The 15,720-nt window shown below is 34.5% G+C and overlaps 1 protein-coding gene across 1 annotated transcript; it reads right to left on the bottom strand.

The window, feature by feature from the left end:
• Positions 1-3,363: 3,363 nt before the first annotated feature.
• LOC136210823 (ubiquitin-conjugating enzyme E2 4-like) lies at positions 3,364-6,956 on the bottom strand. Its single transcript, XM_066002240.1, has 6 exons — positions 6,802-6,956; positions 6,615-6,694; positions 5,662-5,776; positions 5,504-5,556; positions 5,258-5,386; positions 3,364-3,702 (listed from the first exon to the last, which is right to left on the bottom strand). The coding sequence occupies exons 1-6, from the start codon at positions 6,843-6,845 to the stop codon at positions 3,566-3,568; spliced, it is 558 nt and encodes a 185-aa protein (XP_065858312.1). The 5' UTR covers positions 6,846-6,956; the 3' UTR covers positions 3,364-3,565.
• Between the last annotated feature and the right edge of the window lie 8,764 nt (positions 6,957-15,720).

Raw genomic sequence — 15,720 nt, 5'->3', positions numbered from 1 at the left:
TACAGTGATTCATTTGCCTCGTGCACTTGCTTAAAGTGATATTTATTTCAATTTATCCTAATTCAATTTTGTTCTGCCACGTACACTTAAGAGGTTAATCATGTATTTAAGAAAGTATAAAGAGTTAATGAGACACTTTGTAAGTTCAAAATGTTAAATTTTTTTTTTTTATCAAGTTTAGGAGACTCTTGATGTATCAAGCTTCACATTTGTATCAGCATTTGCTCACCAATATTAAGTCCTCAATTTGTACCTTTTATGACATTATGAGTTAAATTACTTTTAGGTTCTTAGGTGACAACAATAGAATAGAAGCATTTTTGTATTTATTCTTTTGAAAATAAATGGAATTACTAGTGTATTATAAATAAACTTATTAGTAGTGTCTGTTTCAATTAAGAAACGAATTTTACGAAAAATTGAAGTACAAAATCAAATATACCGTAATAGAACTGAAAATGAATTGAACGATTTCACCAAAGGTGAAAGAATGATGAACAAACAGAAAAAAGTGAAGAAAATACAATCATCGAAAAAGAATTGCAAAAGTTATTGGAGTGAAAATGTTTAAAACTCCGAGCTTGCTAAGTGCAAATTTGAATAACTTTTTTTTTTAAAAAAAATTTGCGCAATGCGCTTACATTAAAAAAGAAAGAAAAATCCCCACCAGACCGGATGTGATTCGAACCCATGACCTCCCAAGGCATAGGTAAGCTCTCAACCACTAGGCTAAGAGCTTCACCACTACAAATTTGAATAACTTGATAAGTGGTGCCTTAGTGAATATATGCTAGTTGCTAGGCAGAATTACCAAGCAAAGGTTTGATTAAGCCTGCTTGTAGTTTTTCTCGAACAAAATGGCAATCGAGGTCGATATGTTTTGTCTTTTCATGAAGCGTTGAGTTCGTTATAAAGTATAAAGCTGACTGATTATATGATATAAATCAACCATTGTATGACGGTAGCCATGACTCTATATTCCGCTTCTGTTGAAGAACGTGATACAGTGGTCAATTTTTTTGCTTTTCTAGGAGATTAATGAATGTCATAGGAAAATACAAAAACCGGTGATCGATCTCATAATGTCTGTGCAAGTGGCCCAATCTGCATCAGAGAATGCCTTCAAACTCACTAGTGGTTGTGATGAATAAAAAAGATCCTTTCCAGAATCCATCTTGATATAACGTAGCACTCTGTAAGCAGCTTGCAAGTGAATTGAAGCTGGTTTCACAAAAAACTGGCTCAAAGTGTTCACTCCAAAAACAACATCAGGTCGAGTGTTAGTTAAATATATTAATCTCTCAATTATTTGTGAGATATTAAAACTAGCGCATGTTTTTGCTATTTTAAAGACCCTAAGTCTTTGATCTTAAATTATGCATCTAGAGATGCATTGGCAGATGAATTTATTTGATGATCAGTCTATGTTAAAATAATATCATCCACATATATAAGCATAATGGAAATTTTCACTCAATGACATTTAATAAATAGTGAATGATCCAAAGGAAAGGACATTGTGTATATCCACGTTGAATTAAAAAAACTAGAAAGTTTAGCAAACCATTATCTGCTTGTTTTAAGCCATAGACAGAGCTCGTTCAAAGTCTCTACTCCAGCCTCCAGGAATGAAAATTACTTCCATCAAGTAATTGTCCTACCATTACAATGCTCGGATTCTCTCTTGGATGCATGTAATTGTGACTAGCGGGATTTTGTGACAGATTAACGAAGGAATTACCATTCAATTGAGGAGGAACATTATCTGTCATCTTGAACAAGATTCTTAATGATAAAGAAGAAAAATTAGGTTTAAAAAGAAATCAGAAATTTCTTCTTGAGGAAAGAAAAATTCCAAATGAAATTAATAGAATGAAGAAGAATCATACAGAACCTACTTTATACCACAACAGAATTGGAATTGAATGATTTCACCAAAAGTGAAAGAATAACGAACAAACAAAGAGAAGAGAAGAAAATAAGATCACCGAAAAAGGATCGAAAAAGTTATTAGACTCTTCATCTACCAAATCTATATATACCAACCATTATACTAAGCGCACCGTTTAGCTTTTATCTAGCTAGATTCTACTATTATTTACTAATCATATTATACCAAGCTTTAAAAAAAGTTAAATATACCAAAACAAATGAACTTACATAACAAATTGTGTAGTTCTCAAGAGCCAACCTTGAGATATCACTTTTTCTCACATTTATCGAGAAGGAAATCGCGATATAGATTGGATAGCGAACTTCATAGATTATGTTCTCCTTGGTTATCACAAATGTGGTGTGCCTTATACAAGCATCCAAAACATTATTTCTACTGATAGTTGTAGTTCTCAACTAAGTCGTCTTGTTAAGCCTTAGCTTGCTTTTTTTTTTTTTTTACTGTGTTTGTTTTGTTTTTCTAGGCTTACTAGCCCTCTTTCCTCACCAACAAAATTGTGTTAATTAAGGAGGCTAAAGGGATAAATTAAAAACATGACCACTAAACTTTACTCAATTTCACAATATAATCATTTTTAACTAACGCCTCAAAATGACCGTTAACAACCTCAAATAGAAATGATCAAGAATTAAAGTTGTTTAGAACAACATTTAACATGAAACCATATTTTTTATTTTCTAAAATCACCATTTCCGAAGTTTTTTTTCTCTATAAATTCAATTTCTCTTTTAACAAAACAAAATTTTTTGAAGAATATCATCAATTCTTGATTTTTTTTATTTATTTTAAGATCGCCAGTTGTCATTTTGAGATATTATATATATATATATATATATATATATATATATATTCTATTCTCAATTGTATAACTTCATTTTTAAAGCCATTTCATATTTTAGATGTCTATTTAAGGGATGAAATCATAACGTTAGCTTTGGTCATATTAATGGTAATCTTGCAGGAGCAGTTTTCTCCATCCATCCATCAGAACAAAATGTCAGTCAGTCACTGGGCAAATTATTAGAAACACCCGGTTTTCCATATCATTTGGAGGACCTTCCATGCATATTTTGACACGTGTAACATGAACCTACACATATTATAAGAGGTCCCACTATTTTAATTATTACGTGGGGTCACAATACACGTGTCCAAATGTGAATTTGGACCATCCTGTCTCATCTTGCATTCCCAATCTGCCGGAGACAGGATAGCCGAAATCACCCTGGTACGAGCTATTCCGGATGCCGGTGCTCCATCCTGTCTCCACCTTGATTCAACCCTACAACTTCATCTGCTGAGAGTGCAATTTGCACCCAGTACATGCTGAGTTTATTTTTGCATCCCCAACAATAGACTGCTGGCTCCGCCACCGAAATCAGCTGCCATTTATAAACTTCAGTTATGCATGCAACCAACCTTAAATGAATATGAAGGCAGTGATCCATAGTACAATAATTTACAGAGCATGACTGAAAATAAAAGCAGAAGGAACAGGAATTTTTCCATAAGCCTTCAGTTTTTTTTTTTTATGGGAGATGAGGTTCCCATTTTCAAAGAGCTGAATTTCATTTACAATACACACCCTTGGTTTACATTCATTACTGCATATCAAGGATCGGCTTTGCCCGCGACTTCTTCATCCTCAGAGGCATAATCATCATCATCATCACTCAGCTCTTCATCACTTGATTTTTCTTCCGGTTTCACACCGATATCCTCTGCCTTTGCATACTTTTCGCAGAATTCTGTAAATCAAATGCTTGTAAGGTAAGCTGGAAAAAAAAGAACATTAATTTGTAATTTTAAAAATAAAAAAAATATGTAAGGAGGTGTGCAAGTTTGGACTGAGCTCGGGATTTGATTTTCAAGCTCAATCTCGGAATGAGCCCGCTTAAATTAATAACGGGTTGGCCTGAGTTTGGATTGAATGTTTTTAGGTGTAAGCCGGTGAGGCACGGCCCAACCTGACCCATGAAGGTCTATTTACAGCTAGTGTCTAGGAGTGCTCCACATGTCCTCAAGTTCGGAACGGTTGCAGCACCCCCAGATTAAGCTACCGCAGAGTCTAGGGAAAACTCGAAGATCCGAGAGTGCTCCACATGGTAGACGACATTCCGAACTGTTGCAGCATCCCAAAATTAAACCATTGTGGAGTCCAGGTAAAACTCCGGCAGCTGGTTGTGCTGCAGCCCCCGGACACTACCCAGATCTACCCTTGTTTACACCATATGAAGTATAGCAAGCAAGATATGTGTAGGCTTGAGTATGATGAAGAAGAGGTGTTTAATTGAACTCTTGATGAAAATAAGATGTTTAATCCTCCATCAATGGATCAAGTCCAACTCAAATTTAACATCAGCTGGACAAAAGGAACATTTGGAACTGTTAATGCTGAAAAGTTGTAGTTTCTTCTACCTAGGGCCAAGAGAAACTTGTTGAACGACAGTTTCTAGTTTCCTAAACCACATTAGTAGCAAATGTAGAATGCGAAACGAAACCAACGAAATATCAGGGATTTTAGACCAAACAAAAGCCTTAGGCCACAAGTGTTGCTTATGGACTTGGAATTATCTACACTTTGTAATTCCTATCATGTCTAGCAAAACGGATACTATCCTCGCCTAAATTACAATTGCCATAGATCCATTGAATCATCAAAACCAGGCTTAGGATCAACCAAAAGACAAAAAAAGATAAAACGTCATCACCTCGACGTTGACATCTCACTCACATGGAGTGACGGAGCCATAACAAAATACTCAAGGGGTCAATGTACTATAATGTGTTAAAATTTACAGATATTTTTTGAGGACTAAGCATCATCAACAGCGGCTATTTCCATTACAAATTCCTTCCTGATACTAAATTCGCTAAAGATTCTAAGTAGACTAAAATTACCGAATGAAATTATATATTTAGGGTCGGATATTCCATTGGTAATTCAATTTTTTTTTCTTTACTTCTCCTATAACCAAAATCAATAGCAAACCATACGATCAAAAAATTACAGCCATAGCTTCAGCATACTTTCAATTTTTTATGAAATCATAATATAAAGATTGAGATCCTTTTCAAAGCATCCAAGTTTGCACCCTAAAGGCGTAAATCAAAGTGCATTTGTTGTCTCAAACTGTATGAAGAGTATGATTGAATCCTAAGAAACAGAACCTCATCACAAACAGACTATGCTCCCAATTCTATACAATACACTGTAAGCAAATGCCCAATCCATACACCACAGAACCCAAACAGAAGCATAATATGTGAGCTTAGCTCATATTTCAAGTTTAGAGTTTCTACCTTTCACTCGTTGATCATAAGCAACGCGGTCACGCATCATTAGTGCAGCAGCTTCTCCGTTCAATGGATCAGACGGGTTGGGATACAAGAGAAGCTGAGGAAGGAACACTTCAAACACGTTTACAAGGTCTGGAAAACAATACAATCTGATTGTCAACTTCAGATGCTCACAACTCAAACTAAAGGGAGCGAAAGAAACAAATCTAGAAGCTTCCGAAATAGCAAATAATAACAAAGTAGGCTTACCAAACATAGGGCTCCAAGTTTGGTTAATAACATCTAAACAAACTGAACCTGACCTGAAACACAAACACAGTCAATTCTTTCATTAAAACTTTATGCCGTATCATCAAACATATAAGAACATACTACTATGTAAACAAAGATAAAGTATACAAACTCACATTTCATCAACATTTGGGTGGTAGATCTTGTTTACAAAGCCAATAGATGGAGATTTATAAGGATAAGCATCGGGAAGTTCTACTCTTATCCTCCAGACACCTCCTTGATAAGGACCTGTCATTTCGTCCAAATAAAACAACAATGCCTTAAGAATTGAATCAGATCGAGTATTGATTAAGCAAGTTTAATATGCGGAAATAAAACTGCAAGCTAACTCAAAACACAATATTTACAAGCCCTCTCCATGAGCTAAACCCAAACAATACCAATTAGGAGTTATAACTATAATAGGAATCAAAAACTTTGGACTAAACAAGAAAAAATCAGAATCTTCCTGAATCCCCCAGTTCGTCGAGCTGCTCAGCGTGCTGGCCCATCTGCTCTGCTGAAATTGTCACTTCATCTGTTTTCGTTCCCATTAAGTTTCTTCTGATCCGTGTGTGTTTCAGAAACTTCACTGGTGCCTTTCAGTGTCCAAACTCAAACTCTTTTGTGTATCTAACACAATGGTTTGAACCGAAACAAACCCTTGGCTTCAAGTACTTCTAATTATTTTAGAATTGCCTAGTCATTCTCAACACAAATTACTCAATACAAAGAAAAAGAACATTAACATCTTTGTAAAACAACCTAGAACCAATCTACCAATTCAATTTACCCTCATTGAGAAACATTTGCACTAGAAGCAAAAGTACACATGCCAGAGAATTCATCAGTGATTAAAATTACCCAGAAAGAAAACACACAGAGATATAAACTGAATTAAGATGAACTTCTATTTGTTATAATTGTGAAGACAAATCTACAGCCCAATGATTCTACAGAACAGTTATCCAAAGCAAGCAATCAACTAAAGAAAAGAAAAGAACCCATAAAGGAAACATCAATTAAAACAAAACAGATTAGATCATCGGAAGTTGCAAAAGAAAACATGGGGTTTAGAAGATTATACTTTCTTTTGGTCCATTGAATTCCACATAGAACTCTTGCATGCCATCATTGACCATCTCAACCTTGTAATCACTCATCATCCTGGTTCAATCAAAATCAAAACCCAGAAAATTAAAAAAAGGTAATCAAAGAAAGCTAGAAAACAACACCGAATAAAAAAAAAATTCTTGGAAGAAATAAAAAATTACAGTTTCATCAAATCCATTTCCCGGCGTTTGCTTGGAGAAGACATCTTTTTGTGGGTTTTCCGAAAAGAGAGATGAGAAGAGAGAGATAGCTTTTCCCCCAAATGAAAGTAGAGAGACCCAGAGAAGTAGTTCAGACATCAATGAGTGGAAGTAGGACTATTTATATGCAGTGTCCACACTCTATAGCCGGCACCATCGTACATCAAAGTAACTCTTTTTTTTTCTTTCTATTTTTTAGTTTTACTTCTCCGGAAAAAATTAAACAAATAATCACATTTTGATAAGAGTTTTATTTGGGATTGTTAGAGAGAGTTTTATTTGGGGTATATGACCGCTAATGAGGATTTGATTTTGAATTCCTATTTTACAGCTTGGGATGATTTAGAAAACACGGTTAGAACTTCGCTTCTGAATTCTATTACCGAAGAGGTTTATCCTTTAATCATATGTTTTAGTTTTTCACATGATATTTAAGTAGCACTTGAGCGTATGTATGGTACTATCTCGGGAAGTAAGCAATTTCGGTTACGTCTTGAGTTGTATGATTTAGAACATCAATGATTTGTCTGTATGTGTCTGTATGCAAAAATTAAAGTGTATTATGGATGATCTTATGACATCTGGTAACCCTTATCCAATGCATATGGTACATGCTCTGCTGTTCAAAAATCTTGGTGCGAAATTTCGACCTACCCTTTAGAATCTCTTCACTCAAAGAGGCACCAACTTTGACTACTATGAACTACTTAACAGTTTGAAAATTTCTAATTATTTATCTATTTTGTATTTTCTTTTTGACAGATGTCGAACACTTTAACATGTGGCAAAATGTCTCCTATTTTCTGTATCCAACAAATCCTATTGAAAAATACGGGGTTATTAAATGTAATTGGATAAATATAAATCATTTGAAACTTTTAAAAATTTAGTGGATAGTTGCGGTTTTGAACCAAGGGAGAATATATATATATTAAGGCCCTCTTTGGCAAAAAGATGTTTGAGGTGAAATTAGAGGTTTTGACTAGTCAAACATCTAATAGTTTTGTATGATAAAAATAGGTTTCAAGAAGATCTATTAGAGCCAGAAATGCACCCACATACCTTAAAGATTATCACATTGCCTTAATATAAGGAACTACCTTACTAAAAACCCCCCAAAACACCACACTGCTTGACCAAGCACTTATCATACTCCCACCTATCACCAAACAAACAAATTTTTTTCCATCAATATGACATGCCACACAGAACCCACAACATATAAACAAGTACAATTGGACCCAAATTGGCAGGATGCCATGAATGAAGAATTATTAACACTAGAATCCAATCATAAAGCACACGACGGATGGGAGAATATCAAGGTTCAAAGCTAGACTCATTGCAAAGGGGTACACCCAGTAAGAAGGGGTCGATTTCATCTCCACATTTGGCTCTGTTGCAAAATTCATAACCATTAGAACGTTGTTTGCCATTGCATCTGCAAAGAAATGGGACATCCAACAGCTAGACATAAACAACACATACCTTCATGGGGACCTAGATGAAGAAGTATACATGGCTCTGCCCCCATGGGTGCAAGGAACGACTCCAACCAGGTCTGTAGGTTGAGGAAATCTCTTTTATGGACTATGTCAAGCTGGGAGACAATGGAATGCAAAGCTCATACAAGCCATCAAGCCCATGGGATACACACAATCGCATGTTGATCTATCTCTATTTACCAAATAGCAAAGCCATTCATTCACAATTATACTTATTTATGTAGATGATGTGATACTTGTTGGCAATGAAGAACGCCACATTCACTCAACCAAGAGGCAACTTGATGAACTGTTTAGCATCAAGGACCTTGGTCCAATACACTATTTTCTGGGTTTCGAATTTGCTCGCAGCAGCAAAGCCTTACATATGTCTCAACGAAAGTATACCCTGGAATTACTACAAGACACCCAATTCATTGATTGCAAACCATCCTCTTCACCAGCTTTACCAGACTTCAAACCTAGCCCACAAGTATATCCCTAAACATACATCAATCCTATCACAAATTGATAAGCAAGCTTCTTTACCTTACACACACAAGACCTGAACTCTCTTACATCGTCAATCAGCTGTCACAGCACCTCAATAAACCCACTTCCAATTATCAACATGGAGCACATCGAGTGCTCAGGTATCTCACGGGTTCAATTAGACTCGACTTGTTCTTCACTGCTTATAATCTTCTGCAACTCTAAGCTTTTTTAGACTCAGACTGGGCCACATGCCCTGATACTCGCAAATCATTAATTGGGTATATAGTGTTCTTAGGATCGGCTATCATCTCTTGGCGCTCCAAGAAACAAAACATCGTCTCACGATCATCATCTGAGGCATAATACAAGGCTATGGCGTCCACCTTTTGCAAATTACATTGGCTTACCAACTTGCTTCGCGATCTCACAATCATTCTTACACACTCCTCCTTGCTCTTTTGTGATAATACATATCTGCTCTGCACATCGCACAGAACCTAGTTTTCCATAAACGCACCAAGTACATCGATATTGACTGTCATATCATCAGGGAAAGAGTTCAATCTGATTGATTCACTTAATGCATATTCCTTCAGCCTTGCAATTAGTTGACCTCTTCACCAAAGCCCAACATTCGCCCCAATTGAAGTTCTTGTTGACCAAACTTTGCTTGTTCAATCTTTACCAAGTCAAGTTTGAGGGAGGATAATGAACTATGACAGTAAAATACCCAATTTCAAATACAACAGAACCCTTAATTCCTAATTTCAAATACAACGGTCACTTACCTTTACACAGTATAAACTCTCATGCACCCGTGTTACACTGGATTCCCTCTCCATTCATAAATCAGTCATTCATCAAGCATCGTTTGCGTTATGACCATTGGGCCTTGCATCACCCAACAATATGCAGCCATCTCTGCTTTGTCGCATCTTGCATAACAGTTTTTGTCCTTTCTCATTTATGTCCTTTATTTTACTTAGCGATATCAATTTCCCTTAGCTGTAATTTTTGATCTGTTTTGTCCTTAAATAGTGTAAACAATCATTGTTTAATGGGTTAATTACAAAAAAGTACCATGTGGTTTGGTCGATTTGCGATGTGGTACCTGTGGTATTTTTTTTTTGCAAACACAACCCTGTGGTTGTCACCGTTAGACAAATCAAGGAGACGGCCGAAATTCTGTTAAAAAACTAACGTGGCACATTGGTATTATGGGGAAAATGATTTTTTTTATTTTTTTTCTCTCTCTCTTCCTTCTTCCATGGTTCTTCTTCCATTCCTCCTCCTCCTCCTTTCTTTTCTTCTTCTTCTTCTTCTTCCTTCCTTCCTTCCTTCCTTCCTTCTTTCTTCTTCTATTTTTTTTTAAATTCTGGAAATTCCCAAAAATTGAAGACGTCTGGAAGTTCCAGACGTTCATCATGTCTGGTTCTAGACGTTGAAGAACGTCTGGAATTTACAGACGTTCATCACGTCTGGTTCCAGACGTTCTGAAATTTTCAGAATTCTGAAAATTTCAGAATTTAAAAAAAAATAGAAGAAGAAAAAAAAGAAGAAGAGAAGAGAGGAGGAAGAAGAAGAAGGGGAAGAAGAACAATGGAAGAAGAAGAAGAAGAGGAAGAAGAAGAAGAAGAAGAAGAAGGTCAACTCAACAAAAAGTCAAAAAGTTTTTTTCCTAAAAATGCCCCTATGATTTAACAGATTTTCTGCCGTTTCCTTGATTTTGCTAACGGTGACAACCACATGGTTGTGTTTGCAAAAAAAATACCACAGGTACCATATCGCAAATCGGCCAAACCATATAGTACTTTTTTATAATTAACCCTTGTTTAATTAATGTGAAATCATCACAAGAATTCACTCTTGAATCTCTCATCTTCTCAAGCAACTTACGGACATTTGATCAAGATGGGCTTTAGTTCGTAAGTGACTACTCACACACCTTCATAAAGAAATCCAGTTAAAATCTTGAAAAATATATTGCAAAAAAATTAAAGAAGAGAAGAAAACAAAAAAGTAGATAATATTGTGGCTGTAAATTAATTCTAGAATTGCAAGATTGCCCACAATCCTAAAATGGAAGCTTTTAACAATAAGTTGAAATCTCAGTATGGATATTTTTCACTTGGTTATCTACTTATCAAATGAATTTGATCGGTTACTTTTAAATCTAGACTCCTGATAATTTTAGGCTCCTGATAATTTTAGAGTGGGGTAAAATTATTCTAAAGTTTAGAACTAATAAATATAAATCTAAAAGTTTTATCATTTGATCAGTCAATAACTAGGTAAAAATCAACGACCTTAGTACATAGAGAATGAGTGAAAAGAATAGTATTTTTCACATAGACCCTAATGACTATGTGAATTTGGTCATTCACCGTTAGATGTAGGCTGATTGGCAAGATGACATCTCATCTACTCCTCCAGCCCTCTTAAATCCTAACCCACCCGAGTGATATTGGGCCTGATTTGAATTAAAGAACCCTCTAGAATAGTTTGGACCAACATTGAATTAAATGAGATTTAAAGACTACAAAAGGCCTAATTTAGCTCCAAATTAATTATAAACACCTAATAAAATAATTAGGTGGGCTTTCGACTTATCACTATGTATAAATTGTTAATGCAAAAATATATTCAGTTGGTAGTTATTGTTGTAGTTGATTTTGTTATATGTTGTTGTTAGATCTTAATTTAATTTAATGATAAGTAGTTTGGTAAATCTACTGTTTGCTATTTTTGTTTAAATGTAAAAAAAAAAAACAATACAAAAATATTGTTGTTTAATAAAAATTTTACTCTTTGTCAATGCTAAAATAAATATGAAAAGCAGAAACATATATACCTTTAAATTTATACTAGAATATCTTTTATATATATATATATATTAGAATTAAGGAGAACTCAAAAAAAATTGGTGAATGATTTTCTACTCAATTAATTATATTATATGTGGGTTCAAGCATGAATTATCATATTACTTTTTGAAAGCAAAGCAGAGTAATGTTGAGTAGGCTGTGGAAGAACACGAACCATAAACTTATATTAACGGTCACATTGTTTCCACGTCAAAGTTATTTAGAAAGAAGAACAATTAAACCACGATCTAAGAACAAAGTCTCTCTATAAAGAGAGAGGGGGGTGTCGATTTAGATAGGTTAAGGCGTCCTTATTCAATAAGGATTAGACAATATTAATTTTACGTCAACCAGTATTCTAAACTTCCTTGTTAGACTAGTATTCTCATTAAATCATTACTTAATTAGATAAGATTCATTCAACTAGGATTCCTGATTATCTAATAATACAATTAGATAAAACTGAATCTGCAATCCACCTGAATACGAAATTAGTATGGGCTGATGATTCCTACATCTCCCGCTCGCACGTAACAAATTTGCGCTTCCATTGTCTATTCATATTCACAAATAGATCGTGCAACCAGTATATCATCGAGAGCTTCATTGGTATATACTTGTTAGTGATATATAATGCCTCGATAACAGGGTATTGTATACATGTTAAGAATATACAAATTGTTGTTAATGTATTGAAAAAACTATATTCCATTATCTCATATTTCACATCACATTTCCTGTAAATTTACTTAGATCTCTATAGTATTATATTTTCACAACACCTTAATATAATTGTCCGGACTGTGAAACATAGAGACTTGAAATATGTAAATGATAAGCGTTCCTTTCAACTTCATTCTTTTCATCATAATTTGAATTTGTTTATCTAGTCAATCCCTTTTCGAGTTGTATTATCACGTAGCTCATGAGAGAATCCTTATAAGAGAGCCACATTCAAAATTTTCTTCTAAAATAAGTTAAGTTTCAAAGGATAAGTTTTCGTAAACCATCATTTAATTACGAAATGAGTCTTATCCTAGGAAAAGTTGAGATCAGTCTTTTCAATCTCAGGATTGCTCAGCATATATGATATGAACTCATGTGTTATGATATTGTTTTTTTATCTCTAAAGAGAGTGTATGTTTAAAACACCATATCAAAGCATTAGTGTAGATGTTCCAACATCTAACCTTAAGTTCCCTTACTTTCTTTCAGAACTACTTTTGGCAACAGGACAAACATGTTTAAGTTATTCCAGAACTTTACCCAATAGATCAACCCATGATCTCTTTATATACTAATATGTATATAGGAATATTATACTTTAATGAATTCTCTTCACAGTTCCTTACAAGACAACTTCAGTTATTGAGTAAACTCTCGTTTGATAAAACAAAAGGCCCCATTCTTATGTCTCTCATTGCAAGACAAAATAAGAGTAAACGCTCGTGTAAGTGAGTTACTTCTTTATCCCATATGCGTCACTATATAACAGTAAACATTTCAATAAATAAATATTTACATTTGTGTATTGATAAAATTCAAAAGGCTTTTATTGAATGCTCATGTTCTCAAATTACATGACAAGAATTATATCTAGACCCTACATAAACCTTGGGATGTTACATGTTTCTTATGAACATCTCTAATGACATGTTTTGTGAGAGGATCAGTAACCATATCACAAGTCGATACATACTTTATGCTAACTTTCTTACATGCAATTAAATCTCTTACAAATGGTACTTAATCTCTGCATGATTTGACTTGCTATAAAATCTTTGGTCCTAATTGTAGATCTTTACCTCAACAACACAAAGAATAATTGGATGTACCTTTGAGATATTTTATAATTCTCTTGACAGTGGTCCAATATGCTGGCCGAAGGTTGGACTGATATCGGCCATCATGCCAACAATATGAGAGATACCGGGTCTAGTACACATCATTGCATACATCAGATTTCCAACAACACTCAAGTAGGGAACATTCTTCATATGTTCAATTTCTATTTGTGTTTTAGGACACATGTCTAAACTCAAGGAATTTCCTTTAGACATAAGGTTATGTATGAGTTTTACAGCCTTGCATATTGAATCATTCGAGAATCTGGTTGATATATGTCTTCTGATATAAGCACACCATTTCTTAGAACGATCTTTTGAAATTTTAACTCTAAGAATATACGCAGCTTCATCCATGTCTTTCATTTCAAAAATTGAATTCAACCAAGTTTTACTTGATTTACATATCTAATGTCATTTCATGCCATGAGGATATCATCGATATATAATGATAAAATGACGAACCTTTTTCTAGAGTGCTTAGTATAAACACAATGATCTTCTTCAATTAGATTGAAGTCGTTCGATATCATTTTATTATGAAATCGAATATACCATTGTCTAAACGACTATTTAAGGCCATAGATTGATTTGATTAGCTTGCAAACCTTTTATTTGATGCATTCTGTGATGAAACCTACCGGTTGATCCATGTAGATCTATTCGTTCAATTCCCCATTTAGAAAAGCATTATTTACATTCATTTGGTGTAATTCTAGGTTTAAACGTACCACTACTACTACAATAAGTCGTATTGATGTAAATAGCAAAACAAGGGATAAGATTTCCTCGCGATGAATTCCTTTTTGTTATGTATAACCTTAGCGATAAGGCGAGCTTTGTACCATTCGATACTTCCGTCACCCTTTCGCTTTATTAAAGGACTCATTTACTCCCAATTGTTTGTGTCCTTCGGGAAGATCGACTAGTTCTCAAACCTGATCTGATCTCATAGAAGACATCTCTTCTTCCATTGCTTTTATCCATTTATCCTTGTCACGAAATGATAGTGCTTCTTTGATGTTCTTGGGTTCTGCATCATCCCTATGGGATACTAAAAGTGATGTGCCTTTGATACTGAATCTTCGGTGTTCCATTTCTATCTCTTAGGATGGCATGGTGGTTCCGAATCTTGGTAGACAAATTTTTTATATTCACCATCGCTTGGAATGCTCCCACTTAGACTAAGTTCCATATCTTTATAAGATCTAGGAATACTCCCATTTAAGATCGAATCTATATCATTTGTAACTTTTTGAGGATTTTGAACATTCTTTTATTATTCCTCTAAATTCTGTTGGTCCCTTGTGAGGTTAGATTATTTTCAAAGGGGGGGGGGGGGGGTAAATGGAACTATTGGTTAATTTTAACCTTTTTATAACTTTTTCACTTAACATTCAATGGAACAGACGCCAGCTTCGAAGTCAAAGGCAAGTTCAGTTTACTAAGTTAATTAGTCTATTAAGCTTGATTCCATTTTTTATGAATGCGATTAAAGGACAACTCGTTTAGTATAGCTTATGACTATTCTCAAGATTAGTAATTTAATTAGTGCACAATGCTCAGAGCTTATGTATTAGATAAATAAGTTAGAGCAAGCAATATAATCAAAAGTAGTAAAGGTAGAGTTAAAAAATACGTTACTCAACAAATTTATACTGGTTCGGCCTCTCACCTACGTCCAGTCCTCAGAATACCTTTTTCTGGGTTTTAATCCACTAAAGCACTCTTTAACGGGTAGAGCACATACCTTTTACAATAGACATAGCTTATGTAAAGTACCTTCTTTTTCACTCACACTCAACTATCTATCTCTCTAGTTATTCGCTTGTAACCAGAGCAAATAACAAAGCTTTTGATTTACAATAGAAAATTGGTTGTGATATAGAACATATTTGAAGTACTATCTCTCTATTGGATTTACAGAAATATGAAAATGAATATGTATTACAATTTTGCTCTAGTTTTTAACTTGAAGAATTTTTCTCTTTTTCATGTGAAGATCAGATGTGAAAATAAACTCCAGGTTTGGCTTTTATAGTGGAGCATTTCGTGAAGAGCGTTTGAAATTCAAAAGAGACACTGGAGGGAAAATCATCTTCTGTCTTCTGAAATGCTTCTATCCACTATGCTAGTTTTATCCATAAGAGGAAAGTGTCGTGGATGAAACAAGACTTCTTTCGATTGTTGAGC

This window comes from Euphorbia lathyris, chromosome 1 (genome assembly GCF_963576675.1).
Source record: "Euphorbia lathyris chromosome 1, ddEupLath1.1, whole genome shotgun sequence".
In the NCBI taxonomy this organism is placed as follows: Eukaryota; Viridiplantae; Streptophyta; class Magnoliopsida; order Malpighiales; family Euphorbiaceae; genus Euphorbia; species Euphorbia lathyris.
The sequence above is the reverse complement of the archived record's forward strand: the minus strand, read 5'-3'. Positions and strand labels throughout refer to the sequence as shown.

Excerpts from the sequence above, each read along its gene's own strand:
- LOC136210823 (XM_066002240.1), bottom strand. The coding sequence starts at position 6,845 with ATGTCTTCTCCAAGCAAACGCCGGGAAATGGATTTGATGAAACT. Across the intron at positions 6,695-6,801 it reads GAAATGGATTTGATGAAACT|GATGATGAGTGATTACAAGG; the intron begins GTAATTTTTTAT and ends TGATTGAACCAG. Across the intron at positions 3,703-5,257 it reads TTATGATCAACGAGTGAAAG|AATTCTGCGAAAAGTATGCA; the intron begins GTAGAAACTCTA and ends TTTGATTTACAG.